Genomic DNA, 26,389 nt, shown 5'->3' on the forward strand with positions numbered 1-26,389 from the left:
TTTGAAGTTAGGGTTGATCGTCAGCTGGACAAAGAATTGCTGAAGAATGACGTCGAGGTGCCCCAGATGCACAAATGATGTGTTTTTTGGTAAGGAATAATTTTTGTAAACTTATAGCCGCCGCCAATGCCAAGGAATGTAAATATTGAAGATGATCAAAGAACTTGGATTGTTTATTTTGATTAATAATTATAATGATTTAGCATAGGCCTAACTAAAGGAAAATTAACTGACACTGAAAATTAAAATGGTTATTGTAGTGACAATTGTGTGCAGATATAACATAACATAATATTATAAAATGCAATAGAATACAATATAATAATTTAAATAATAATTTGTTGGACGCTGAAAATTAAAATGGTTATTGTAGTGACAATTGTATGCACACAGGAATAGAACAGAAAATAATACAAAATAATGCAATACAATAGAATACAATATAATAATAAAATAATAATTTTGTGGATGCTTATATTTGCCCTATTTCACACATGTACACGTGTGTATTAATACGCATTTGTGAAATGGAAAAGTATTTCTTGCATATCCCAACTCTCCCTGAGACACCCCTCGGAGAGTGGGTTCACGGCCAGGGTAGAATCCAAACTCTGTAAGTCTTGCAAATGCCTTTTTAAGAGGAGACCTGGGGAGTGATGGGGGACTGCCGCTGCATGAACGCCAAGTTGTCCCTGCTGGTGACATCGTATTCGTTTAGCCTACTGACAAGTAGCTTTTCGCCCAGAACCGGGAAGTCTTTATTATCATTATAAGATCATTTATTATGAAGGGGGAAAAAATATATATATATATAAGTAAGATAGCACACTTCTTCCCTCACTCTTTCTCTTTTTCATTATCTTTCTCTCCCTCCTTTCTCTCGTGGAAAGATGAAGTTTGGTGAAAGTTGCATATACCTTCTTTCCCAGACGTCTCTGGAATGTTGGCTGATTATCCCTAAACATTTAACGAGGATTAATTAATACTTGACATGTTCATTTACTTTAACGTAGCATATGGGCAAGGTTACTTTGGTTACATCAGTTAAACCACTTGTTGGAACTTGATAATTAGGAAGGAGGCTTCAGCTCTTGGTTGTTATTGCTCTTGTCTCTTCCAGACATTTGTTTGATGGCAAAATATAGAGAATATTGTAAGATACGGTTTTGAACTTGAAGTCAAACTGAGCTGAAATGCACTTTTTACTATAGATTTATTGGCTGCACGTTGAACCCTTATCCTGGAGATTGGTGACCCATAATAGACAGAGGGAGAGAGGTCGAAATGTTCAATAACATTTCAGGGAGAGGGGAGAGTACAACGTCTGTGTTGGTAATAGCCTACCTTGTGAAACAGCATAGAGGAGATCCTCTGTATAATGTCGCAAAAATTAGATATAATTACAGCGAACAGCAATAGACAAATAATTTGCAAACAATGTTTTGGAAGGATAAAACCTATAAATGCTTTATGAGCTTAGTTCAACTGTCCTACCCAAATTATAAGGTATTCATAACCCAACTGATAACCCACATTCTAAGACTGTATTATGCCTACACCATTGTTTATGTTTTGTTGTCATTTGAGTCTTTGTAAACAAACTCTCTCTCTCTCTGTCCTGCAGCTGAGAAGGTGAGCTCGCTGGGGAAAAACTGGCACCGGTTCTGCCTGAAATGTGAACGCTGTAACAAGACCCTGTCGGCTGGCAACCATGCTGAGGTAAAGGGAGGCCCTGTGGCCGTAATATCCTGTCTACAGAGAGAGAAAGAAGGAGGGAGAGAAAGATAATGAAAAAGAGAAAGAGTGAGGGAAGAAGTGTGCTATCTTACCCCCAGAACAAAGGGAGGGAGAGAGACATCGAAGGGTTGTGCTATCCTACCCAAGAGGATGGGAGAGAGGGAAGGGGTTGCATGGGGACAGAGGGAGTATGGCAGGCCACTGACCCCCATAAGGAGTAATATAATGTTGTAAAGAAAAAATATATATATACTGTATAAAGTAATATATACACAGAATAAAAATATAAACACAACATGTAAAGTGTTGGTTCCATATTTCCAGAAATTTTCCATACGCACAACAACAAAAAATTCTCTCAAAATGTTGCTCATCTTTTGAACTGGTCATTTTGTGAACAAACTTCTGAATGGTACTCTATTTTTTATTTTTTATCGGGCTGCTGCAGCACCCTCAGCACACCCACTTCCCGTGGCCATGTCTGCGAGATGGGGGTGCAGTCATATATACAAGCCCAAGATTCTGAACTTGAACGATTCAGCTCATAGAGCTAGAAAATTCCATAAATCTTCTGAGCTATTTGAGCATAAACTGTATCACAACTACAGATGTAGGATCTTAATTTGATCACCCTGTTGCAGGAGAACTTTCATGCAATGCAGGAAATGTAAAACTTGTAGTGTATTTGAGGTTTTAAAAGGCTTCTGGGGTGTGTAATTTCCCCTTAGGAATTTCAGACTTGATTTTCCCTTATGAAAAATATATCAACCCCTACAAAAATGTTCATGAATTATAATCCACATAATAATTCACATTTCCTGTTGCTGCAAGATTATTTTCCTGCTGTAGTCAAAGTGGCTCAAATTAAGATCCTACATAAGGGGTGTTGTCAGTTAAGTGAGTTGCACTACTGGGTCATTGTTTATAGACCCATGTACTGTATCAACTCCAAATTAAATTGCCGTAGTGCTACTGCAGTAGAAGCCAGATCACTAGTGCTATAGCAGTGGCTGTGAAATTCAGTGGCCCAGAAATTCCAATCATCTCAAGAATGAAACTGTTGAGCAGCTATGTCTTTGTGGGTCCCTTTAATTATAGCTGGTCCGTGAACCAAATCGTGGCTTTACAATAACCTGACACTCATCCTTTGTCCACTCCAACCCCTCACCAGGCATCGTGACCCTGATCCTTCCACTGTGGCTATGTCCCAAATGGCACACTATTCACTATACAGGGCACTACAAAAAAAGAAGTGCACTATATAGGGAATAGGGTGACATTTGGAACGCAATGTCAATGTCATTTCACCTTTCATTGTCCTGCTCAGAAGACTTAGGGAATTTTCAAGCTCCCTGAGCTGAATCGTTCAAGTTCAGAATCTAGGGCTTGTATATCTGACTGCACACCCATCTCGCAGACATTGCCGTGGGAGAAGGGGTGCTAAGGGTGCCGCAGCGCCCCCTGATAAATTGAAAAAATATACAGTACCGTTCAAAAGTTTGCGGTCACTTAGAAATGTCCATGTTTTTGAAAGAAAAGCACATTTTTTGTCCATTAAAATAACATCAAAATGATCAGAAATACAGTGTAGACATTGTTAATGTTGTAAATGACTATTGTAGCTGGAAACGGCTGATTTTTTAATGGAATATCTGCATAGGCGTGCAGATTCCCATTATTAGCAACCATCACTCCTGTGTTCCAATGACACGTTGTGTTAGCTAACCCAAGTTTATCATTTTAAAAGGCTAATTGATCATTAGAAAACCCCTTTTTCAATTATGTTAGCAGAGCTGAAAACTGTTGTGCTAATTAAAGAAGCAATAAAACTTGCCTTATTTAGACAAATTGAGTATCTGGAGCATCAGCATTTTGTGGGTTTGATTACAGGCTCAAAATGGCCAGAAACAAAGCACTTTCTTCTGAAACTCGTCAGTCTATTCTTGTTCTGAGAAATTAAGGCTATTCCATGCGAGAAATTGCCAAGAAACTGAAGATCTCATGCAACGCTGTGTACTACTCCCTTCACAGAACAGCGCAAACTGGCTCTAACCAGAAAAGAAGGAGAAGTGGGAGGCCCCAGTGCACAACTGAGCAACTTCATTAAATAGTACTGGGTATGTAGCCCAGGGGAGTCTAGCCAGCCAAGCAATGGAATGGAATGTTAGCTCAGGGGACATTGCAAATTCAAGTGAATGTTTAATGAAACTCGGTCAGGAGGATTTGTCTCTCGTTTCACCAGGGTGTTTATTTCTCAATGCAAAGATGACACTGATGATGATGGATGGAAATAACAAAGGGTTGGGGAATGCAAGTATTAAGACGTCACTAAGGGTCAGGGCCAGCGTTCATAAAGCGTCTAAGCAATGCTGATCTAGGATCAGCTTCCCCCTGTACATGTAATCTTTATTCATTATGATCTAAAAGGCTAAACTGATCCTACATCAGCACTCCTAATATGAGACCCTTTGTGAATATGGACCCAGATCGTTACGTTCGAAACGTAAAGGAATTCCATCGGTACATAGAAAGTGTAGGGTTATGTTCTTGCTATTATAGTATTATCAGCATAATCCTCTTGTACAGGACCCCACATTTCTGCCTAGTCATGAACAGTATATCCTGTAAATCAAAGAAAGCAGGCATACAGTCATACTAACAGCACTTGTTAAAGGATGTCTCATCAACACAGTCAAAATAATAAAAAGCAAATCCCAGAAATTAGCACGTTTCAAGTAAGAGCCAGATGCAGACAATGTCGAAGTAACAACAGTTTATAAATCGAACAGGGGCAGGCAAAAGATGGGGCAAGGGCACGCAGAGGTCAGTAATCCAGATAGGTGGGGCAAAGGTACAGGATGGCAGGAAAACTCAGGGTCAGGGTCAGGGCAGGCAGAATGGTCAACACCAGGGAAACTAGGAAACCGGAACAATCGAGAGACAGAAGCAGAGAGAAAAACGCTGGTAGGCTTGACGAAACAAAACAAAACAAAACAAACGAACAGAGAACACAGGTATAAATACACTGGGGATAATGGGGAAGATGGGCGACACCTGGAGGGAAGTGGAGACAATCACAAGGACAGGTGAAACAGATCAGGTTGTGACAGTACCCCCCCCCCCCCCCCCCCCCTAGGGGTGCCACCTGGCGTCCTACCCGGGCGCGTTCCTGGTTAACCGGGGTGTCGGCGTTGGAAATCCGCACCGGAGGGGCAGATCCCGGGTGGACAGCCATACCTTCTGCCCGAGATGATACCGGGAAGCTGGGGTCCGGTGGCGATCCGCTTGTCGTTGATACCTGGAGGTGGTCTTGAGGGCCGACTGGGCTCTCCTCCAGGTACGACGACAGCGGCAAACAAACATCTGGGCAGAAGGTATGCCGACCGCTTCTTCCTGCTCAAGGAAGAACGGGGGCTGATACCCCAGGGAACACTCAAAAGGTGATAGGCCCGTGGCAGAGCAGGGAAGGGTGTTGCGGGTGTATTCGACCCACACAATCTGCTGGTTCCAGGTGGTGGGGTTGGCGGAGGTCCAGGCAGCGCAGAGTAGTCTCTAGGTCTTGGTTGGCTCGCTCCGACTGGCTTTTGGACTGGGGGTGGAACCCGGAGGACAGGCTGGCCGATGACCCAATGGGGGTGCAGAACGCCTTCCAGAACCGGGACAAGAACTGAGGATCCCGGTCAAAAACCATGTCAACTGGTAGTCCATGGATCCGGAAGATGTGCTGCTCCATGAGAGGGGCCGTCTCCTTGGCAGAGGGTAATTTGTGGAGAGGAATGAAGTGGGCGGCTTTGGAAAACCAATCCACCACAGTCAGGATGGCGGTGTTGCCATCAGATGGGGGAAGACCCGTGACAAAGTCCAGGGAGATGTGAGACCAGGGACGGTGAGGGACAGGCAGTTGGAGACCAGCCGGAGCTTGCCGAGGAGTCTTGTTTTGTGCACAAACCGTGCAAGCAGCGACAAATGAAGAGACGTCAGGGACCATGGTTGGCAAGCAAAAGCGTTGTCGCACAAAAGCCAGGGTCCGACGGGGGCCCCAGTGGCAGGCAAGTCTGGAGGAGTGGGCCCGCTCCAGGACCGCTTCAGGCATGAACATCCGGTTATCTGGACCCCCCCACCCCCCGGGGTTCGGCTGGGAATGCTGAGCCTCCCGGACCTGCTTCCCTATACCCCAGCTGAGTGCCGTCGCCAGGCACGAGGTGGGAAGGATGGTCTTGGGCTCCAGGGTAATAGCCGTGGGGCTATAGCGGCAAGACAGTGCATCTGGCTTGACATTCTTGGATCCCGGCCGGTATGAGAGGGAGAAGTTGAACAGTGTGAACAGCAGGGTCCATCTAGCTTGCCTGGAGTTGAGGCGCTTGGCGGTGTGGTAATACTCCAGGTTTTTGTGGTCGGTCCATACAATGAGCGGATGTTCCGCCCCCTCTAGCCAGTGACTCCATTCCTCCAACGCCATCTTCACCGCGAGAAGCTCCCGATTCCCCACATCGTAGTTCTTCTCCATGGCTTTGAAGCGGTGGGAGAAGAAGGCGCAAGGATGTAGCTTAAGATCCAGGTCAGAACACTGGAACAGGACCGCCCCCACTCCTACATCAGAAACATCAACCTCCACCACGAACTGACGGGAAAGGTCAGGATGAACCAAGATGGGAGCAGTGGTGAAGCGGTGTTTGAGGTCCCGGAACGCCTGGTCAGCAGCAGGGGACCACATGAACAGAACCTTGGGAGAGGTGAGTACTGACAGTGGGGAAGCTAGGGTGGTGTTACCCCGGATAAAGCGGTGATAAAAGTTGGGAGAACCCCAGGAAACGTTGCAGCTGCACCTGGACGTAGGCTGGGGCCAATCCACCACCGCTCTCACCTCCCAGGGATCCATCTGGACACTCCCAGCAGAGATGATGTACCCCAGAAAGGGGATGGTGGAGCGATGGAACTCGCACTTCTCTGCCTTTACAAACAGCTGATTCTCCAGGAGGCGTTGAAGAACCTGTCGGACGTGGAGCACATGTTCTTGGGGGGAGCGGGAGAAGACGAGGATGTCATCAATGTAGACAAAGACGAACCGGTTCAACATGTAGAGAAGAACATAATTTACCAGAGCCTGGAACACAGCAGGGGCGTTGGTAAGGCTAAATGGCATGACCAAATACTCGTAGTCAATCCCGCAGTCATATGGTCGGTGCGGCGGAAGTGAAGTGGCCCGGGCCTTGTTGAACACCTCCCAAAGGTCCTGGTACTCCGCGGGAATGGCGGAGAGGTCCGGGCTAACTTCCGAGCCCACAGGAAGACGTCCCGGGGCAGGTTGCGCTGACTTCAGGCAATGGGCGTGGCAGAACGGGCTCCAGCCCATGATGGCACCAGTAGAGCAGTTAATGAGAGGATTATGTCGCTGGAGCCAGGAGAATCCCAATACCACAGGAATCTGAGGAGACTTAATGAGCAGAAATTGAATAGTCTCGCTGTGGTTCCCTGACACCTGTAGGTTGATGGGAGTGGTATTGTGTGTGACCTGGCCTATGGAGCGCCCGTCCAGCATTCTAACGTCAGTGGTAATGGAGAGGGGCTGAGTGGGGATATACAGCTCGGAAGCCAGAGTAGCGTCCAAAAAACTCTCATCGACCCCAGAGTCAATGAGGACCAGGAGAGATTTCGACTTGTTCCTCCACAGCAGAATGGCATGAAATGGAGTGTAAGTAAGGGAAGCCCACCAGAGTACTCGCTCCTACCGGTGAGCCTGGTCTTTTAGTGGACAAGAGGACACAAAATGACCACGAGTCCCGCAATACAGGCAACTCTTCGTGTTGAGCCTGTATAGCCATTCCGCTGGAGACAACCCAGCTCTGCCTATTTGCATAGGCTCGGGAAACGGTGACTCGGCCGTCTTCGGCGACTCTCGGGGAACATCGGGTAGCCTTGTGTTCTCTCGGCAACGGTGCCGTCGGGGACTTCCGGGATACCTTGGAGGCGAGGTGGAATCCTTGGACGGGCGCGAAATCGAATCTCCTCTCCCTCCGTCATTCCCGTAGTCGCCCATCGATCCTGATGGTCAAGGCGATGAGAGAATCGAGATCTATCGGTAATTCCTGGGCTGCAAGCTCATCCTTGACCTCCTCCGAGACTCCGTGTAGGAACATGTCCAACAGCGCTTCCTGGTTCCAGGCACTCAGCTGCCAACGTACGGAAATCCACCGCATAGTCTGCCACACTGTGGAAGTCCTGCCAAAGCTGGAGTAGCTTCCAGGCAGCCTCTCTCCCGGAGAATGGGGCATCAAACACCTTCTTTACTTCTCCCACGAACTCACACAGACTGACGCATGTGGCCGGCTGTTGCTCCCATACAGCTGTAGCCCAGGCGAGCGCCCTCCCCGACATCAGTGTGATTAGGTACGCTATTTTAGAGCAGTCTGAGGGGAAGGAGGAGGGCTGAAGCTCGAAGATGAGGGCACACGGAGCTAGAAATGCCCGACAGGTGCCCGGCTCTCCATTAAAGTGTTTCGGGGGAGGTAAGCGGGGCTCCCGGGAAGGCGGAGTGACCGGTGAGGCGGCGCTGCTAACAGCTGAGTTACTGAGGGGCTGTGAGGTTAACATCATAGTAGGCTGCCTCCCAGCCAACCCATGGAATTGCTCCAGCAAGATGTCCAACACCTGGTCATGGTGTTCGGCCAAGGTTTGAACCCCCTCCATAAGGCCACGAAGTAATTCCTCGTGCCTACCAATGGTGGCTCCTTGGGAGGAGAGGGCGTTGCGCAGCTGGTCTGAGTCTGCTGGGTCAGTCATGGCCAGTTCGTACTATCATGTTTCAGGTAAGACCCAGATGCAGACAACGTCGAAGTAACAACAGTTTATTAATCGCACAGGGGCAGGCAAAAGACGGGTCAAGGGCAGGCAGAGGTCAGTAATCCAGATACGTGGGGCTAAGGTACAGGACGGCAGGCAGGCTCAGGGTCAGGGGATAATGGGGAAGATGGGCAACACCTGGGGGGGTGGAGACAATCACAGAAAGACGGATATTAGAGTTGGAAAAGAAGCTAAAAAGGAAGGTAGCACAGGTTGGCCTGAACAATGAAGACTCAACTTGTTGCATGGATCCTCCAGTGAGGGTTTGTTGTACTAAAACTAGTAAAATAAATTAAATATAAAACAATCAATCAACAATGGATGTAATCTAGGCAGTGTCGAGCCAATGGGGGACCACAAATACCCGCTGGCAACTCTAATACCAGTCCCGACTCGGCCGCTGTCTGTGGCTGTCAAAAAATCTGTAAGAAATACAGAAGGGGATCGGCGCTATTCTAGCCAGTGTCTGGAAATGCTTTATAACACAATCTAAACGTGTGGTCTAAATAATATTTTTCACTTATCACAGACTCCTGATAACTTAGTTTGATAGAATTATAGTTATAGGCCCCATAGTCAGGCCAGGTATGGTTAGTCACATGACTAGTCTTTACAAATCTCACAGGGTAGAATAAATGTCAAAGGGCTATCATTGTTTTGGAAGCCTGTTTGATCCTGTTTGATAACCTAACTTGGGGGTAAGTCATTGTCCTGACCCAAACACTGGAGTCTTTGAGTTGAGTGATACTAGGGCTACTGAGGCTAATTATTCAGGTCATCTCAGACCAGTAGGAGACAAAGTCCAGCGTTGTTTCAGTGTTATAAGTTTGGAGTTGATTCAGTGGGCCAGGGAACAAACACAGTCTGTCTTTCTCAGAAACAGGCCGTTGTTTGAAACATTTTTAATCTAAAAAAAGATGAGTTCACAAGCCATGGCTGTATTCTCTAGAGTCTAGTAGTCTAACCCTTCGTGCTGTCTGTCTTTTCCATCTGAAGATAAAGAAGTTGATTTTAAGGTTTACTTGTGGATGGAAGGGTTTACATGCTTGATTTTTGAGAGGTAGTTGTTCTTACACAGGTTTGAATGGAGACACAGAGGACATATCCTTCTTTATGAAATACACAACCCAACAGTATCCATGGACTAATGGACAAACATTGCTAGTTCACTTTCACATGCCCATATACAATCCATCCACTTCTTTATCTCTGAAATGCTGTGGCATGAGAGAACGAATAGGCTTCTGTTATTTCTGGACGGGAGTGTTTTTGACAGGCTGTCAGGTGAAGGACTGACCTCTCTCTCTCTCCTCTCTCCTCTCTCCTCTCTCCTCTCTCTCTCTCTCTCTCTCTCTCTCTCTCTCTCTCTCTCTCTCTCTCTCTCTCTCTCTCTCTCTCTCTCTCTCTCTCTCTCTCTCTCTCTCTCTCTCTCTCTCTCTCTGTGTGTGTGTGTGTGGCCTTATACACAGCAGTGACTTATCTTCATTGTTCAGAACATTTTCTAAAACCTTTTAATGGTGAAGTCTCTCTCTCTCAATACTTTTTCATCAGGGAGGGACAGAGCGGGGAGAATGGTATCTGCATTCGTGAAAGGGTATCACACCTCAGGGAACTCTCAATAATTCTTTCTGTTGGGATCATTGAAATTACATCTTGGCATCTTTCCACAAAATACAGTAGCCCTTTCCTGCAGTAAAATGACCAAGTGGCCTCATGGGTGGAATGTTAAAACATAAATTAATACAAATTATTTTTTTAAAGCTGCTGAAAATCTGGTGTTTATGTCGAACAATTTTGTTATTTCAGTCTTCTGTGATGTAATATTGGGATGCAAACTCAAAATAGAATACATGTGAACTCTATATCTGACATGGTACAGGTGTCTTCTTTTTTTAAGCCCATAACGTGTGTGAGGTGTATACTTTTGTTTCAAAGTAGATTTGTTTAAAACTACCAAGAAACACTCTGCGTGACCCTGATTTAGCCCACTGCAGTATCAGGTTAAATTACATTTACATGAGGTTAAGTAGACATTAAATGCATAGGCGGCTGGTGGCACCCTTAACTGGGAAGAACGGCTCATAGTAATGGCTGAAACGGTGTTAATGGAATGGTATCAAACACAGTTTCCAAGTGCTTGATACCATTTATTTCACTCGATTCCAGCCATTATTATGAACCATCCTCCCCTCACCAGCCTCCTGTGTTTAAATGACAAGATTTATAATGACCTTGTCAGAAAGGCATGTCCTTAGTTCCTGGATTGTAGCCTACAATGCCAGCCCATAGCTGATGCAATGTTTCCTTTGCATTTAACGCCAACTCATTCATCACACTGATTAACGGCTGCTCCATGATTTCATGACATCACACCCTCAGTGACAACGTGACAATAAACAGCCAAAGTTTGACATTACACCAGACTGTCAGGTCTGTAACGGATGCTTGTGATAGAGGTTGCGTCCCAAATAGCCCCCGATTCCCAACACAGTGCACTACCTAAGAAGTGCACTACATAGGTAGTAGGGTGCCATTTGGGACAGACTTTACAGTCCAGAAAAAACATGAGCTCAGATTTGCTGGACTAGCTGAGTCACAGGCTGTCGTAGACATTATGTCCCTGACCTCAGTGTCCATATATAGACTCAAAGGTCTGAAATAGGTATGAAGGAAGTGATGATTGAACTTTAAAGTTAACAGTGTGTATATGCGACGCATGCAGTGAGTCACCATCACAATCCTGAAAGTGTGTATTTTGGAATGACGCTGTTTTGGCAAAATATATATTTTTTTTAGCTTTCTAAATGTCACCCTACAGATGTGAGGTTGATAGGGTGAAATGTGAGGTTCAAAACTTTCACAAGTCACTCAAATAGTTCTGCCGCATGTCTTGTTCATTTCAATGCAATTGACCGGCAAACAGTTACACTGTAAATGCCAAGTATGTGCCTATACTGTAATAGCACTGTTTCTGATCTAAAGTTGTACTTTTTTTTGTTGCTGTGAAGAACTTTGGTCCCAAATAGTATTTTATAAGAGTGACTTAAGTGTTTTTGTAGTGACATTGTTAGTGACATTGTTGTTCTTGTAGTGTGAGTGAGGAGGGCAGTTTGTAGAGGTATAAAATACTATTGTATTTGAGGAGACACAGAACACTCCTGTGTGGTCAGAGTGAGCTTTGTGCAACAGAGTGTGTGTGTGCATTCATTAATGTAGGAACTGGTTGAGCTGTGTCCCACACACAATAACCCAATGTTGGTCCAAAAATGGGTGTGTCAAACATACGTTGCATGTCTCTAAAGATGAGTCCTAAAAAGGCACCCTATTCACTACACTAGCACTACTTTTGACCAGAGCCCTATGGGCCTGGCCCTTGGGATGCAGCCCAACTCTCTAAGGTTGGTTACAAATGCAGCCATTTAGAATGAAGAGCTTTAAGAGCTTTAAGAGCCTGCTGAGGTCACAGCATCCTAAATCTCTTCTATCCTCCTCTCAGACGGGTGTTAGTTGTCTAAATATTGTTTTATTCCCAGTTCATGCACTGGAATGTGAAGGAGCTAGCTAGAGCATATGGAAGCAGTTTGCTAAAAATAAAGTCTGAATTGGGGAGATGTTTGACAGGAATTTGGGTCGAAAGGATCTCTCTGCTCTCTCTGTCTGTTCTGCTCGGTCCATTTTAAGACTGACAGATAGGGCTCCTCCATAATTAACTTGAAGCGGTCAGGAGGATAAGACATTCATTTAAATTTGAAAGATAATGGCTGCTTCCCAAATGGCACCCTGTTTCCTATATGGGTGATTCTACAGAAGTGGTGCAAATTGCAGTCCCTAAAAAACGATTATAAAGTTTTTACCTAAGCCTTAAGCAACGGAAGGGTAGTAACAGGATAATTATTAAGGGAGCTTAAGGTAGCATATTATCCTGATTAAAAAACAAATACCATCCTTGGCTCTCGCAAATGTGCACGCGCACACTCACACACACATACGTGAACACACACACACACACACACAAACACACACACTGAGTATACAAAATATTAATAACTCTTTCCATGACATACAGTGAATTCAGACCCTTTGACTTTGTCCACATTTTGTTAATTTACAACCATATTCTAATATTGATTACATTTATAATTTTCCTCATCAATCTACACAGAATAACCCATAATGACAAAGGTAAAACAGATTTTTATTTTTTATTTTGCAAATGTATTAAAAATACAAATCTGAAATGTGACATTAACACAGTCTGAGGTCCTGAGCCCTCTGGAACAGGTTTTCATCAAGGATCTCTCTGTACTTTGCTCCGTTCATCTTTCTCTCGATCCTGACTAGTCTCCCAGTCCATGCAGTTGAAAACTATCCCTACAGCATGATGCTGCCTCCACCATGTTTCACCGTAGGGATGGTGCCAAGTTTCCTCCAGAAGTCACACTTGCCATTCAGGCCAAAGAGTTCGATTTTGATTTCATCAGACCAGAGAATCTTGTTTTTCACGGTCTGAGAGTCCTTTAGGTGCCTTTTGGCAAACTCCAAGCGGGCTGTCATGTGCCTTTTACTGAGGAGTGGCTTCCGTCTGGCCACTCTACCATAAGGCCTGATTGGTGGAGTTCTTGGACACCTCCCTGACCAAGGCCCTTCTCCCCCGATTGCTCAGTTTGGCTGGGCAGCCAGCTCTAAGAAGAGTCTTGGTGGTTCCAAACTTCTTCCATTTAAGAATGATGGAGGCCATTGTGTTCTTGGGGACCTTCAATGCTGCAGAAATGTTTTGTTACCCTTCCCCAGATCTGTGACTCGACACAATCCTGTCTCAGAGCTTTACGGCAATTCCTTCGACATCTTGGCTTGGTTTTTGCTCTGACATGTGCTGTCAACTGTGGGACATTATATAGACAGGTGTGTGCCTTTCCAAATCATGTCCAATCAATTGAATTTACCACAGGTGGACTCCAATCAATTTGTAGAAACATCTCAAGGATGATCAATGGAAACAGGATGCACCTGGGCTTAATTTCGAGCCTCATAGTAAAAGGTCTGAATAGTTATGCACATATATATATTTTTATACATTATACATTTATACATACAAAAAATGCAAAAAAATTATTGCATCCGTTTTAGAATAAAGCTGTAACGTAACAAAATGTGGAAAAAGGAAGGGGTCTGAATACTTTCCGAATGCACTGTAGACTGATCTGGTGAATCCAGGGAAAGCTATGATCCCTTATTGATGTCACTTGTTACATCCACTTCAATCAGTGTAGGTGAAGGGGAGGAACGGGTTAAATAATGATTTTTAATTCATGAGACATGGATTGTGTATATGTGCCATTTAGAGGGTAAATGGGCAAGACAAAGGGCCTTTGAATGGGGTATGGTAGTACAGTAGGTGCCAGGCGCACCGTTTTTTGTCAAGAACGGCAACGCTGCTGGGTTTTTAATGCTCAAAAGTTTCCCTTGTGTATCAAAAACGGTCTACCACCCAAAGGACATCCAGCCAACTGTGGGAAGCATTGAAGTCAACATAGGCCAGCATCTTTGTGGAACGCTTTCGACACCTTGTAGAGTCCATGCCCTGACGAATTGAGTCTGTTCTGAGGGCAAAAGGGGTTGTAACTCAATATTAGGAAGGTGTTCCTAATGTTTTGTACACTCAGTGTATGTCTAGTTATTATGTTGCACCACTTTTGTAGAATGACCCTATCTATGGGCACTGGTCAAAAGTAGTGCACTATAAAATGAGTATGGTGCCATTTGTGATGAAGCCAGTGACCAGTCAGCAGTCACACTCCTGAAATATAACCTCTGTCTGATTGGTTTAAACCCTAATGCTTTATACTGACACTGACTGACTGTAATGTTCCATTTCAGTGAATTGTCAAATGTTTCAGTAGTTTCAGCTTCAATAAACGGTTTATTTCAGTAATAAGTAGAACTGTTTCAGTAAATAGTTATAACGGAAGTTGCACTAAACCTGCAGATTGTTTGGAGGGGACTTCCTGTGTTTTTAGTTTTTCTTAATGACCAATATTCAGCTATTTATTATGATAATAGATTATTTGTTAATATTAGACATTGTCTGTCTTCCAGCATGATGGGTTGCCCTACTGTCACAAACCATGCTACGGAACTCTCTTCGGACCCAAAGGTAAGAGGTTACTGTTAAAAAAGCATAATCGCAGGTGTGCAGAAGAATGGCTATAGCTTGAATTCAGTAAGACCAATAATAGGATAGGATAAACTTAATTGGCTTTTTTTCACTTACGAAAAATGTATCAACCCATACGAAAATGTCCATTAATTATAATTCACCTAATATATAATTCACATTTCCTGTTGCTGCAGGATTATTTTCCTGCTGTAGCAAACTTGTTCAAATTTAGATCCTACATCTATACTTTACACACTCCACACACACGTACACACTCACACATGCACACAAACACACAGACACAACACATTCAGTAGCACAAATGTACTAATTTCCTCACTCACATAAACAGCCATAAAAGTACTTGATTGATTAAGAAAACAATGTTAAAAACATTATAATATTTCATCACCCCTATACTATACCGGATGCTATACGGTCATACAAGGCATTTCCTTTCCCATGAATCAAAGTGCAAGACGTCCTCAGTGTGCTGTGTGGGGACCAGATGGATATTTATATATCTATAATGACCTCCTGACCTGGTGTTATACCGCCTGGCCAGTGGGGCCTCATTTCTTAAAGTTGCTTCAATTGAAAAGTTTGAAAGTTGCATAAAAAGTAGGCCTCGTTTCAAAGTTGCTTAAATCTGTGACAACATTTTGAAGCATACCAAAATCCTATGATTTGTGTGTGCCATTAAATAAGTAGATTCAGAATTTTGGTGTACACGTCACATAGGCTTACACACTTAGCAATTATGGATTTTGAGTATTCACTAGTTTCACCTGGAAGAAATACATACACATTTGGGTTTGTGAGTGCATGAATGAACTCTGATATAATCTGAGGTGCTTCCCTTTTAAAAGTGAAAATATTTTTTAAAAAAAAGGTCATATAAGCTCATCATAACATTTTTGTCTGACTAAGCGGGGGTGCATTCAGACATTTGGGTATTTTTCTGGGTAATTATGACATGCCCTGTATCCCAAATGGCACCCTATTCCTTATATAGTGCACAACTTTTGCCCAAAGCCCTATGGGTCCTTGCACTACTAAGAGTTTAATTGGATTGTTACCCAATGTGATGCTTTAATCGTTCTCAGGATGACTGGAATGGTGGTTTAGTAGTGTATGAACCCAGGGACAGATTTAATAACTGGAGGAAAGATAGATATAGTCGCTAGTGAAAGTCTACACACCCTTTGCACAGTCTTCACATTTTACTGGCTTTAAAATTCAATCTAAAAAATAATTTAATTTGATTTTGTTCCTACCAATCATCACAACCTACTTCACATTGTCAAGGTAAAAGAAAAATTATAGAACATTTTCCTAATAAAAATAAATTAACATGTCTTCATTAGGTATGCTTTTACACCCAAGTTAGTACTCAATAGAAGCACCTTTGGAAGCAATTAGAGCTGTGAACATTTTTTTAAAGATTCTAGGGGCAATTTATGTTAATTGTTTTTGTCAACATTGCTCAAGCTCAGTCAATTTGTTGGGAATCATTAATGGACAGCAATATTCAAAGAAGGAAGCCCATGTTAAAAAAATCATCTGCAAATCATCAATTATGTTTGCAATAAGCCTGTTAAGCAATACTGCAAGACAACACAGCAAATAAATACACTTTTTGGCCTAAATAGAAAATTACAGGTTTGGATCAAATACAACACAACACAGGAGCAACCCTCTGTATTTTCAAGTATTGTGATGGCAGCATCGTTTTATGGGTGTGCTTGTCACCGGTATGGACTGGGGAGTTTGTCAATATCAAAATAAACATGAAAGAAGCAAAGCCCAGGTAAAAAGTTAGAGGAAAACCCACCTCAGTCTTTTGAAAACCTAACCCTGGGATAAAGTTTTATTTTCCAGAAGGACAATTACACATATATTAATGCCAAAGACACACCAGAATGGTTTTTAAGAGGTGTTGCATGTTCCTGAGTTGTCCAGTCTCAGGCCTGACTTAAATTTGCTTGGGACAAGGTTTGAATATTGCTGTCCGTCAATGATTCCCAACCAAATGTACTGAGCTTGAGCAATTTTGACAAAAACAATAGATATACAGTGTATGTTTCCCTAACCTAATTTGGTAGAAAGTTATTTTAAATTATTCACAGCTGTAATGGCTGCCAAAGCTGCTTCCACCAAGTATTTACTCTGGGGTGTGAAGATATATGCAATCAAGATATCTTCATTTAAAAAAAAAAAAACACTTTAAAAATGGGGAGTAGGTTGTGTAAATCGTTAGGAAAAATATCAAATTGAATCGCTTTTCAGAATTTTTTTAAAGGCAGCAAAATGTATAGACTGTGCAAAGCGTGTGTAGACTTTCACTAGGCACTGTATCGGCAAACTGTTGAAAGCTCCCGCAGTTTATTGAGTGTAATGTTTCGAACCAAAGGTCTAAGTCACTTTCGAAAAACTGACAAGAATTATCACTTTATATTATTATGCCTGCTTATCATATGATTGTTGTGGGGCTGCCACAAAACATGGATGGGAAGTATAGGCGGCAACATCTAATTTCCTAGATGGCACCTGGGTTCTATCAGTTTGGGGGCCAATACATAGGTGAGGGTCATTAGACTGGGGAAGCTAAATGTAATGACGGTTACTCATCTGACAAACTTCAGCGCATATCTATGAAAATTATTTTGACTATCTTTATAGATTATCTATAAAGAATGAGATTACCCTCTAATCATGTGCATTTCAGATGAGTTGACCCAGTACAATCATACAGAAACAAAGAATTTGTCTGGAATGTGTGTGTCTCTGGTGGTTTGGGTAGGATGTGGGTGGGGTTTGATTCTGGTTGTTTGGATAAAGGAACCTCAAACCCAACTGAAAAACAGCAGGCATTTCCCCTTGGCTTCTCCCTCCTCTGCAATTCTGCCTATCGTCTAATGTGGGAGTTATGCAGTAGGACCTCTACTGGGGCTTAAAGCATTTCCTTTTTTAATATAACACACTGACAACCAAATTTCAGTACAGCAGAAGAGTAACCAATGGTTCCATGGGACTAGTTGTAAGACACTGGTACTTTGGCTAAGTTCAAACTCTAGCGCCTCATAATACCACATAATACTATGGCTGCCTAATAACCTCTCCTCCAGGTGTGAACATTGGAGGGGCAGGCTCCTACATCTACGACACTCCTCAACCCGCCTTTGACAGCCCCTCAGAAGGATCTCCCACCACACCATGGACCACCGTGCAGGTCACCCGGAACCAACCCAAAGGTAAGGGACGGTAGCCTGATCCCAGATCTGTTTGCGCTGTTTTGATATCTCCTATGGTCATTGTCACGCCAAACAATACCATAGGCAGACCACACAAACGGATCTGGGGCAAGGCTGCAGCGACAGGGGTAGTAATAGTATTATTAAGGGAGTTTAGAGTTAACATATTGTCTTGATGAAAAACAAAATCCCTCCTTAGCTCTCGCCACCTCACACACACATACATACACTACATGGCCAAAACGATGTGGACAGCTATTAGTGTATTCGGCTATATCAGCCAAACCCGTTGCTGACAGGTGTGTAAAATCGAGCCAACAGCCATGCAATCTCCATAGACAAACATTGGCAGTAGAATGGCTCGTACAGAAGAGCTCAGTGACTTTCAACGTGGCATTGTCATAGGATGCCACCTTTCCAACAAGTCAGTTTGTCAAATTTCTGCCCTGCTAGAGCTGCCCCGGTCAACTGTAAGTGCTGTTACTGTGAAGTTATCAGGTTTCCGGTAAGACCCAAATGCAGTCTGTGTTGAAGAAGTTACAATGTTTATTACAGCAACAGGGGCAGGCAAACAACAGATCAAGGCAGGCAGTGGTCGATAATCCAGAGTGGTGGGGTAATGGTACAGGACGACAGGCAGGGTCAGGGGCAGGCGGAGTGGTCAGGCAGACGGGCTCAGAGTCGGGACAGGCAAGGATCAAAACCAGGAGGGCGAGAAAAAGAGTGACTGGGGAAAAGCAGGAGCTGAGACAAAACGCTGGTTGACTTGATAAACAAGACAAACTGGCAACAGACAAACAGAGAACACAGGTATAAATACACAGGGGATAATGGGGAAGATGATCGACACCTGGAGTGGGGTGGAGACAATCACAAGGACAGGTGAAACAGATCAGGGCGTGACAGAAGTTGAAATGTCTAGGAGCAACAATGGCTCAGCTGCGAAGTGGTAGGCCACACAAGCTCACAGAACAGGACCGCTGAGTGCTGAAGCGCATAGCAAGCAACACTCACTACTGAGTTCCAAACTGCCTCTGGAAGCAATGTCAGCACAAGATCTGTTCATCAGGACCTTCATGAAATGGATTTCCATGGCCGATCAGCCGCAGACAAGCCTAAGATCACCATGCACAATGCCAAGCGTCGGCTAGAGTGGTGTAAAGCCTGCCGCCATTGGACTCTGGAGCAGTGGAAACGCGTTCTCTGGAGTGATGAATCACACTTCACCACCTGGTAGTCCGACGGACGAATATGGGTTTGGCGGACGCCAGGAGAACGCTACCTGCCCCAATGCATAGTGCCAACTGTAAAGTTTGGTGGAGGAGGAATAATGGTCTGGGGCTGTTTTTCATGGTTCGGGCTAGACCCCTTAGTTCCAGTGAAGGGAAATCTTAACGCTACAGCATACAATGACATTCTACACGATTCTGTGCTTCCAACTTTGTGGCAACAGTTTTGGGAAAGCCCTTTCCTGTTTCGGTATGACAATCCCAAGTGAACAAAGCGAGGTCCATTCAGAAATGGTTTGTCGAGATCGGTGTGGAAGAACTTGACTGGCCTGCACAGAGCCCTGAGCTCAACCCCATTGAACACCTTTGGGATGAATTGAAAAGCCAAATGCGAGCCAGGACTAATCGCTCAAAATCAGTGCCCCGACCTCGCTAATGCTTTTGCGGCTGAATGGAAGTCCCCGCAGCAATGTTCCAACATCTAGTGGAAACCCTTCCCATAAGAGTGGAGGCTATTATAGCAGCAAAGGGGGACCAACTCCATATTAATGCTCATGATTTTGGAATGAGATGTTTGACGAGCAGTTGACCACATACTTTTGGCTATGTAGTGTATAGACACATACACACACAGGAACAAGTCCTTTTTATCAGGGCTGCTCAGATTAACTGGCCTTACCAAGTGCTCCAAGTATGACCTTTAAGGGTTAAATATAGAAACATAAAGAAAGAGGGTTACACAGACACACACACAAACACACACACAGACACACTTGTAATGATCCTATCTCTGTTCATCACTGGGGAGGAATGAGGAATTTTCGTATAGTGACACTTCACATTTGACAAGGGACTTAGTGTTCTATCGAACATCGACACATTACTTTGAGTTATATAAAAGGCTGACATGTATCTGATCTTTTAAGATACATATAACCCCCTAAAACATGACCAACGATGAACTTTCAAGTAATTTGCAGTACAACATTCACTGAGTGTACAAAACATGCTCTTTTCATAACATAGACTGACCAGGTGAATCCAGGTGAAAGCTATGATTCCTTATTGATACCACTTCAATCAGTGTCGATGAAAGCGCGGAGACAGGTTAAAGAAGGATTTTTAAGCCTTGAGACAACTGAGACATGGATTGTGTATGTGTGCCATTCAGAGGGTAAATGGGCAAGACAAAATATTTAAGTGCCTTTGAACAGGGTATGGTAGTAGGTGCCAGGGGCACAGCTTTGAGTGTGTCTGGAACTGCGACGCTGCTGGGTTTTTCACGCTCAACAGTTTCCCGTGTGTATCAAGAATGATCCACCACCCAAAGGACATCCAGCCAACTTGACACAACTGTGAGAAGCATTGGAGTCAACATGGGCCAGAGTCCATGCCCCGACAAATTAAGCCTGTTCTGAGGGCAAATGGGGGTGCAATTCAATATTAAGAAGGTGTTCCTAATGTTTGTATACTCAGTGTATGTCTAACTTTGACAATGGGCTCTATTTTAACCAACCTAACGCAATGGTAAATCTAAGAGCAGGTGGTACAATTATTGGTGCACTTGCTGGCGTTGCCACGAAAGGGCTGGGTTTTGATGAATAAACAAGTTATGGGTGAGTCGAGGCTTGGCCCTTCACTGGCTAATCAGAACGTACTCCATGGCGAAATATGTGGTTGCTTCAAGTTGTGTATTTACAATCTTTTATGTATTTCCTTGGAATCAACTCCAAATCCAATGTTAGTCTGTCATTTAAGATATAGTAATTACTAGCGATTGGATACCACGAAAATTGGGGGGTAAAAATTAAAAATAAATAAAAAACACATTTTCTTACCCTACAAAAATAAATTGAACTGTATTTTAAGACAATTAAATACTCTACTAACAAAAAAGCTGTTAGAATTGTAAGTGTGTGTGTAAGTGTGTAAGTGTGTGTGTAAGTGTATGTCCCTTAAGGTCCTTGTGTAATTGTAATGTGATATTGTACCCCCTAGCTCGATTGTCCATTGTATATAATCTATATATACTTGTGTTCCCTCATGTACTCTCTGTATTGATTTGTTGTTAATAAAATTTTAAAAAGGCACATGTTTTGTGACTGAGCGTGCATTTTAGCGTTTGAGTCTCTTTTCAAAAGTTGCTAAAAGTTCCAAATACATTTTTAAAAATAGCTAAATTTGTTGCTAGGTGCTGTTTGAAAAAAAAGTTGCCAGGGTAGTCTAAAAAGTTGCTACATCTAGCAACAAAATTGCTAAATTGGCATCACTGCCGTATTCACCGAGGTTCTCATCTCTCGTTTCATGATGGGCATGACCATGCAGCCTACATCATGGAGGGGGGTAGGCTATGCTTGGTTGTTAATCAAATAAAACGAAATGGGCAAGACATTAGTTTTTCATGTTTCTAAATAGGAAGTATACTGGCACCAAAAGCACATTACTCTACTCTTGTTCCATGCACATATGAGCAGTGTGTATCACAGCTGGATAGGCTGCGTTTCCGCTGTCAAAATTCAAGCCATTACCAACTGCGTTACCTCTAAAACCAGCTGTTGGTTGGTCTTAAATATCCCTACTGCCTGTTTTTAAGGACATGCCTAAAATACCCCCGCCCATCTGAGCGCAAGTGAGCTGATATAAAACAGGTAAATTGCCGAACCTGGTTTTAGCGCTAGAAAATGCTACTACGACAGTTTTTACATGACGAAATTGCAAAACGAACGAGCGTTTGACACTAGCGCCGCCTTAAACCAGCCAAAAATAGAGCCCTACGTCTTTAAACAACTATCTCTGATTACAAGATTCAAGATTGACCCATGTTAGAACTTTCAACAGATGTTTTTAACAAACAACTTGTTGGGTTTAACATTTCCTTTAGAGATTAAAATGATTTTGAAGGAATGGGTGGGGTAGTTGCTGATCGCTCGATGTTACATTTATAATGATTTATAATCTGTTGAATTTTGCCTTTTGCAAAACGTTGTAAACCCAGACTTTCTGTTATGTATCATGTCATTGTTTAATCTGAAAACGGAGTTTATGTGTTTGGTTAACCTGAATAGATCAATTGTATATTTTGAATAATTATGTCAAGTAGGAGATTCAATTTATTTTATCAGCTGGACTTGGTCACTGGTATGTTGAGTTTGTGTCTTTTGCACTGGTTTGTCCATATGTTTGCTGTCTGGTAATTTGCAGAAAATCAAATATGTGAGTTTATGTAGGGTTAATTTATGAGTTTAATTGAGGCTGACTTATTTGTTTCTGTCGGGTGAATAACCTCTAGCTATTGTTGTTTTGCCAGTACCTCCCCCTCAGACCAGGATGTTTGCTGGAGAGACCTCACTCTGTCCTGGCTGTGAAAAAGTGGTCTATTTTGGTAAGTTTTGGTCAGACTGTTCATGATTGATTTATGATATAAACATAGATCACTCAAATATGCATTATGTGCCTTCTTATATTTATTTTTCTATGTTGTACTGATAGTTCAAGGGGTCACTTAGCGGACTCTTATATTTTCAAAGTGAAGTACAGTGAGTGCATACATTTTTGGTATGTGATCACTGTGGGAATTGAACCCAAGACCTCAGTGTGGCAATCACCACATTTTTACCAACTGACCCACACAGTACCTTGTGCACTTTTGATTAATTATCCTGACATGCCAGTTGAATGAGGTAATCATAGTGAAATGTTTGTCTGTCTCTGCAGCAGAGAAGGTGATGTCCCTGGGTAGGAACTGGCACCGACCCTGCCTGCGCTGTGAGAGGTGTAAGAAGACACTGACCTCTGGTGGACATGCTGAGGTATTACATCCACATTATTACTGTCTACTACAGTTACTGATGACCCGAAGCGAGGGCTGCTTTTAAGATCAACATCAGTGTTTCTGTGTCGAAATTCACAAGTAAGGTTGATTTGATTGATTTTATTATTAAAGTGTCTTGCATTTTCAGGATGCCTAGCCCACATGGACTTATAAGACAATCTGAAGATGCATTGATGTTGGTCAATTAAATCATACATAGAAGTGATTTAACTCGTCTGGTAGGCTTGTGTCACTGCGCAGCTCGCGGCTGTGCTTCCCTTTGTAGTCTGTAATAGTTTGCAAGCCCTGCCACATAAGATGAGCGTCGGAGCCAGTGTACAGTAGTATGATTCAATCTTAGCCCTGTATTGACGCTTTGCCTGTTTGATGGTTCGTCGCAGGGCATAGCAGGATTTCTTGTAAGCTTCCGGGTTAGAGTCCCGGACCTTGAAAGAGGCAGCTCTACCCTTTAGCTCAGTGCGAATGTTGCTTGTAATCCATGGCTTCTGGTTGGGGTATGTACGTACAGTCACTGTGGGAACGACGTCCTCGATGCACTTATTGATAAAGCCAGTGACTGATGTGGTGTACTCCTCAATGCCATCAGAAGAATCCCGGAACATATTCCAGTCTGTGATAGCAAAACAGTCCTGTAGTTTAGCATCTGCTTCATCTGACCACTTTTTTATAGACCAAGTTACTGGTGCTTCCTGCTTTAATTTTAGCTTTTAAGCAGGAATCAGGAGGATAGAGTTGTGGTCGGATTTACCAAATTGAGGGAGAGGGAGAGCTTTGTACGCATCTCTGTGTGTGGAGTACAGGTGATCAAGAATTGTTTTTCCTCTGGTTGCACACACTAACATGTTGATAGAAATTTGGTAGAACTGATTTAAGTTTCCCTGCATTAACGTCTCCGGCCACTAGGAGCGCCGCTTCTGGGTGAGTGGTTTCCTGTTTGCTTATTTCCTTATACAGCTGACTGAGTGCGGTCTTAGTGCCAGCATATGTCTGTGGTGGTAAATAAACAGCCACGAAAAGTATAGCTGAAAACTCTCTAGGCAAGTAGTGTGGCCTGCAATTTATCACAATATACTCTACTTTAGGTGAGCAAAATCTAGAGACTTCCTTAGATTTCGTGCACCAGCTGTTGTTTACAAATATGCACAGACCCCCCCTCATCTTACCGGAGTGTGCTGTTCTATCTTGCCGGTGCAGCGTATATATCCCGCTAGCTGAATATTCATGTCGTCATTCAGCCACAATTCCGGGAAACATAGGATATTACAGTTTTTAATGTTCCGTTGGTAGGATATTCGTGATCATACCTCGTGTAATTTATTGTCCAATGATTGCACGTTTTGTCTAATTCGAGGTGAGTGATCGCTGTCCTGATATCCAGAAGCTCCTTTTTGCCGTAAGATACCGTTGCAGAAACATTATGTACTAAATACGTTTTTTTTTTATTAATTGAAGATTTTTTTTTTTCCCTTGTTACAGCATGAAGGGATACCTTATTGCCACGTCCCTTGCTACGGCATCCTGTATGGACCAAAAGGAGTGAACATCGGCAAGGTGGGCTGTTACATCTATGAGAAGGAAGACATGGAGCAAACTGAAATACCCAGCCAGTCTTAACCACACACTAAAAGTGAGATGAATGGGGTTTCTGTTTGATTAGGGTCATTTCAGTGACTGAATTGAGTGACTGAAATTACTGAATTGAGTGACTGAAATGATTCACTGAATTGACAGGTATTGCAATGGAACCGACCACACGCTTGCTGATAAACATGAGGTATTTTTGTGTGTATTTTTACATATTGTTTGTATAACGTATTAATGTTTCAGAATATTTAAATCACTTTTGCAACCTGCTAAGCACACAGATTTATAAAATACGTATTTAACAACAGTTTCATATCCAATATTAAAGATTGATTGCATATATTTGCCAATGGTTATGGTGAGGAAGAATGCATAAAGAGTTATGATACATTATCAAAGATAATATTTTGTTCCTCATTCATATGAAACAGAAAGGAGTCTTTACTAAATAAGATAATGCAGTATTGCAATTGAGTGGAAAATTTGAATTTGTATAGGAGGAATAAAATGAATTATGCTTCTCTTGTGTCTTGTTTTATTAAATCAGTGCTAGGTTTGAATGTTGTTTTGATGTGAAACAAACACACCACTTACTATACAATGAGGTTACTTGAAAAGGTGTTTGAAAAAATTGTTGTTGGTGCACACTTGGGCATATAAAAAATATTTACAGAAAGAATATCTTAGTATCAATTTTCCCCCTCATCGTTGGCCTTTGATTTTAGAGGGATTTCTGTTGTTTCCACAACTTGGGATCCAGCCAAACTTTTCCTAGAATTGTACATAAAAAGAATAAACGCATAGTCATTGATAAAACACTATGATATTCATAATCATCGATAACCATATTTGCAAAGAATTTACAGATTGTACCCTGGCAAAATGCTTGCTTGAGAAATTGTGGTTTGCTAGGTTTAGGCTAGCATTTTAGAATTGTAGCAACTAGGCAATGGCGGAGCGATTTCTGCATATTTAGCTTTTAATAGATGCATTGTGATCTGTCTAGTGCGCTGCTCTTTAACGCACTTTGGATTGAATTCCAACCTAAGTGTCTATATCACAGAGGCTATATCATACCCTGTCTGCCCGTCCTCAATGTCCTGAATGGTCTCTGGTAGACAGCGGTCACGTGTCTCAGGCAGCATCCTGGCCACCAGGCTAGCCAGCAGGGCTATGGAGCAGAGGAGGACCTGCGGAAGGTCCCTCCACACCTCGTCAAGCAGCAGGATGAGAGGGGCCAGAGACACTCCCAGGCGACCCATGGACGAGTTGTAGCCCATGCCGTTCTGCCTGAGAGACAGAGAGAGAAATATACAGAACACACATTTTGATCTGTCTTTAGTCACACTTGAAATCGGAGACACAGGTGTGATTTACCTGACCACAGTAGGGAACAGCTCAGAACTGTATAACACGACAGTTGTGAAGGATGTTGCCGAGCAACCCTTCCCCAGCACCGCCACCACCGTCCTTAAAACAGACATGTCTGAAGTGGAGGAGAGGAATGACATGACCTTTCCTTTAAGTCAAAGTTTCCCACCATATTTAAATATTTAGGATGAGTTCATGAATAACTGAAAAAGACTGGAACACACCCCAGCAGAACTCGATGATAACTTGTGTAGAGTTGTAATAACTCCTTTAGAGATGTGATAACTTGTGTAGAGATGTGATAACTCCTTTAGAGATGTGATAACTTGTGTAGAGTTGTAATAACTTCTTTAGAGATGTGATAACTCGTGTAGAGATGTGATAA

General features: G+C 43.0%; 2 protein-coding genes across 4 annotated transcripts in view; one reads left to right on the forward strand and one right to left on the reverse strand.

Annotated features, from left to right (window-relative positions):
* Window positions 1-25,205, forward strand: LOC120046629 (cysteine-rich protein 2-like). 2 transcript variants are annotated; one of them, XM_038992014.1, is made up of 7 exons: window positions 1-89; window positions 1,625-1,719; window positions 14,674-14,731; window positions 17,863-17,988; window positions 22,525-22,599; window positions 22,932-23,026; window positions 24,526-25,205. In XM_038992014.1, the coding sequence occupies exons 1-7, from the start codon at window positions 47-49 to the stop codon at window positions 24,661-24,663; spliced, it is 630 nt and encodes a 209-aa protein (XP_038847942.1). In that variant the 5' UTR covers window positions 1-46; the 3' UTR covers window positions 24,664-25,205. The 2 variants fall into 2 exon arrangements, with proteins under 2 accessions (XP_038847942.1, XP_038847943.1); XM_038992015.1 differs by lacking the exons at window positions 1-89; window positions 1,625-1,719; window positions 14,674-14,731; window positions 17,863-17,988 and adding an exon at window positions 21,761-21,865 and having other exon boundaries at window positions 24,526-25,199.
* LOC120046627 (solute carrier family 22 member 7-like) overlaps window positions 25,152-26,389 on the reverse strand; it is a 7,753-nt gene continuing 6,515 nt past the window's right edge. The window contains exons 8-10 of one of the 2 annotated variants that reach the window (XM_038992013.1): window positions 26,011-26,119; window positions 25,711-25,923; window positions 25,152-25,404 (exon numbers count right to left, since the gene is read on the reverse strand). In XM_038992013.1, the coding sequence (XP_038847941.1) occupies window positions 25,323-25,404; window positions 25,711-25,923; window positions 26,011-26,119 (404 nt within the window). In that variant the 3' untranslated portion in view covers window positions 25,152-25,322. The remainder of the gene's footprint in view (window positions 25,405-25,710; window positions 25,924-26,010; window positions 26,120-26,389) is intronic. The other variant, XR_005476829.1, reaches the window with a different exon arrangement.

Source organism: Salvelinus namaycush, chromosome 4 (genome assembly GCF_016432855.1).
Source record: "Salvelinus namaycush isolate Seneca chromosome 4, SaNama_1.0, whole genome shotgun sequence".
In the NCBI taxonomy this organism is placed as follows: Eukaryota; Metazoa; Chordata; class Actinopteri; order Salmoniformes; family Salmonidae; genus Salvelinus; species Salvelinus namaycush.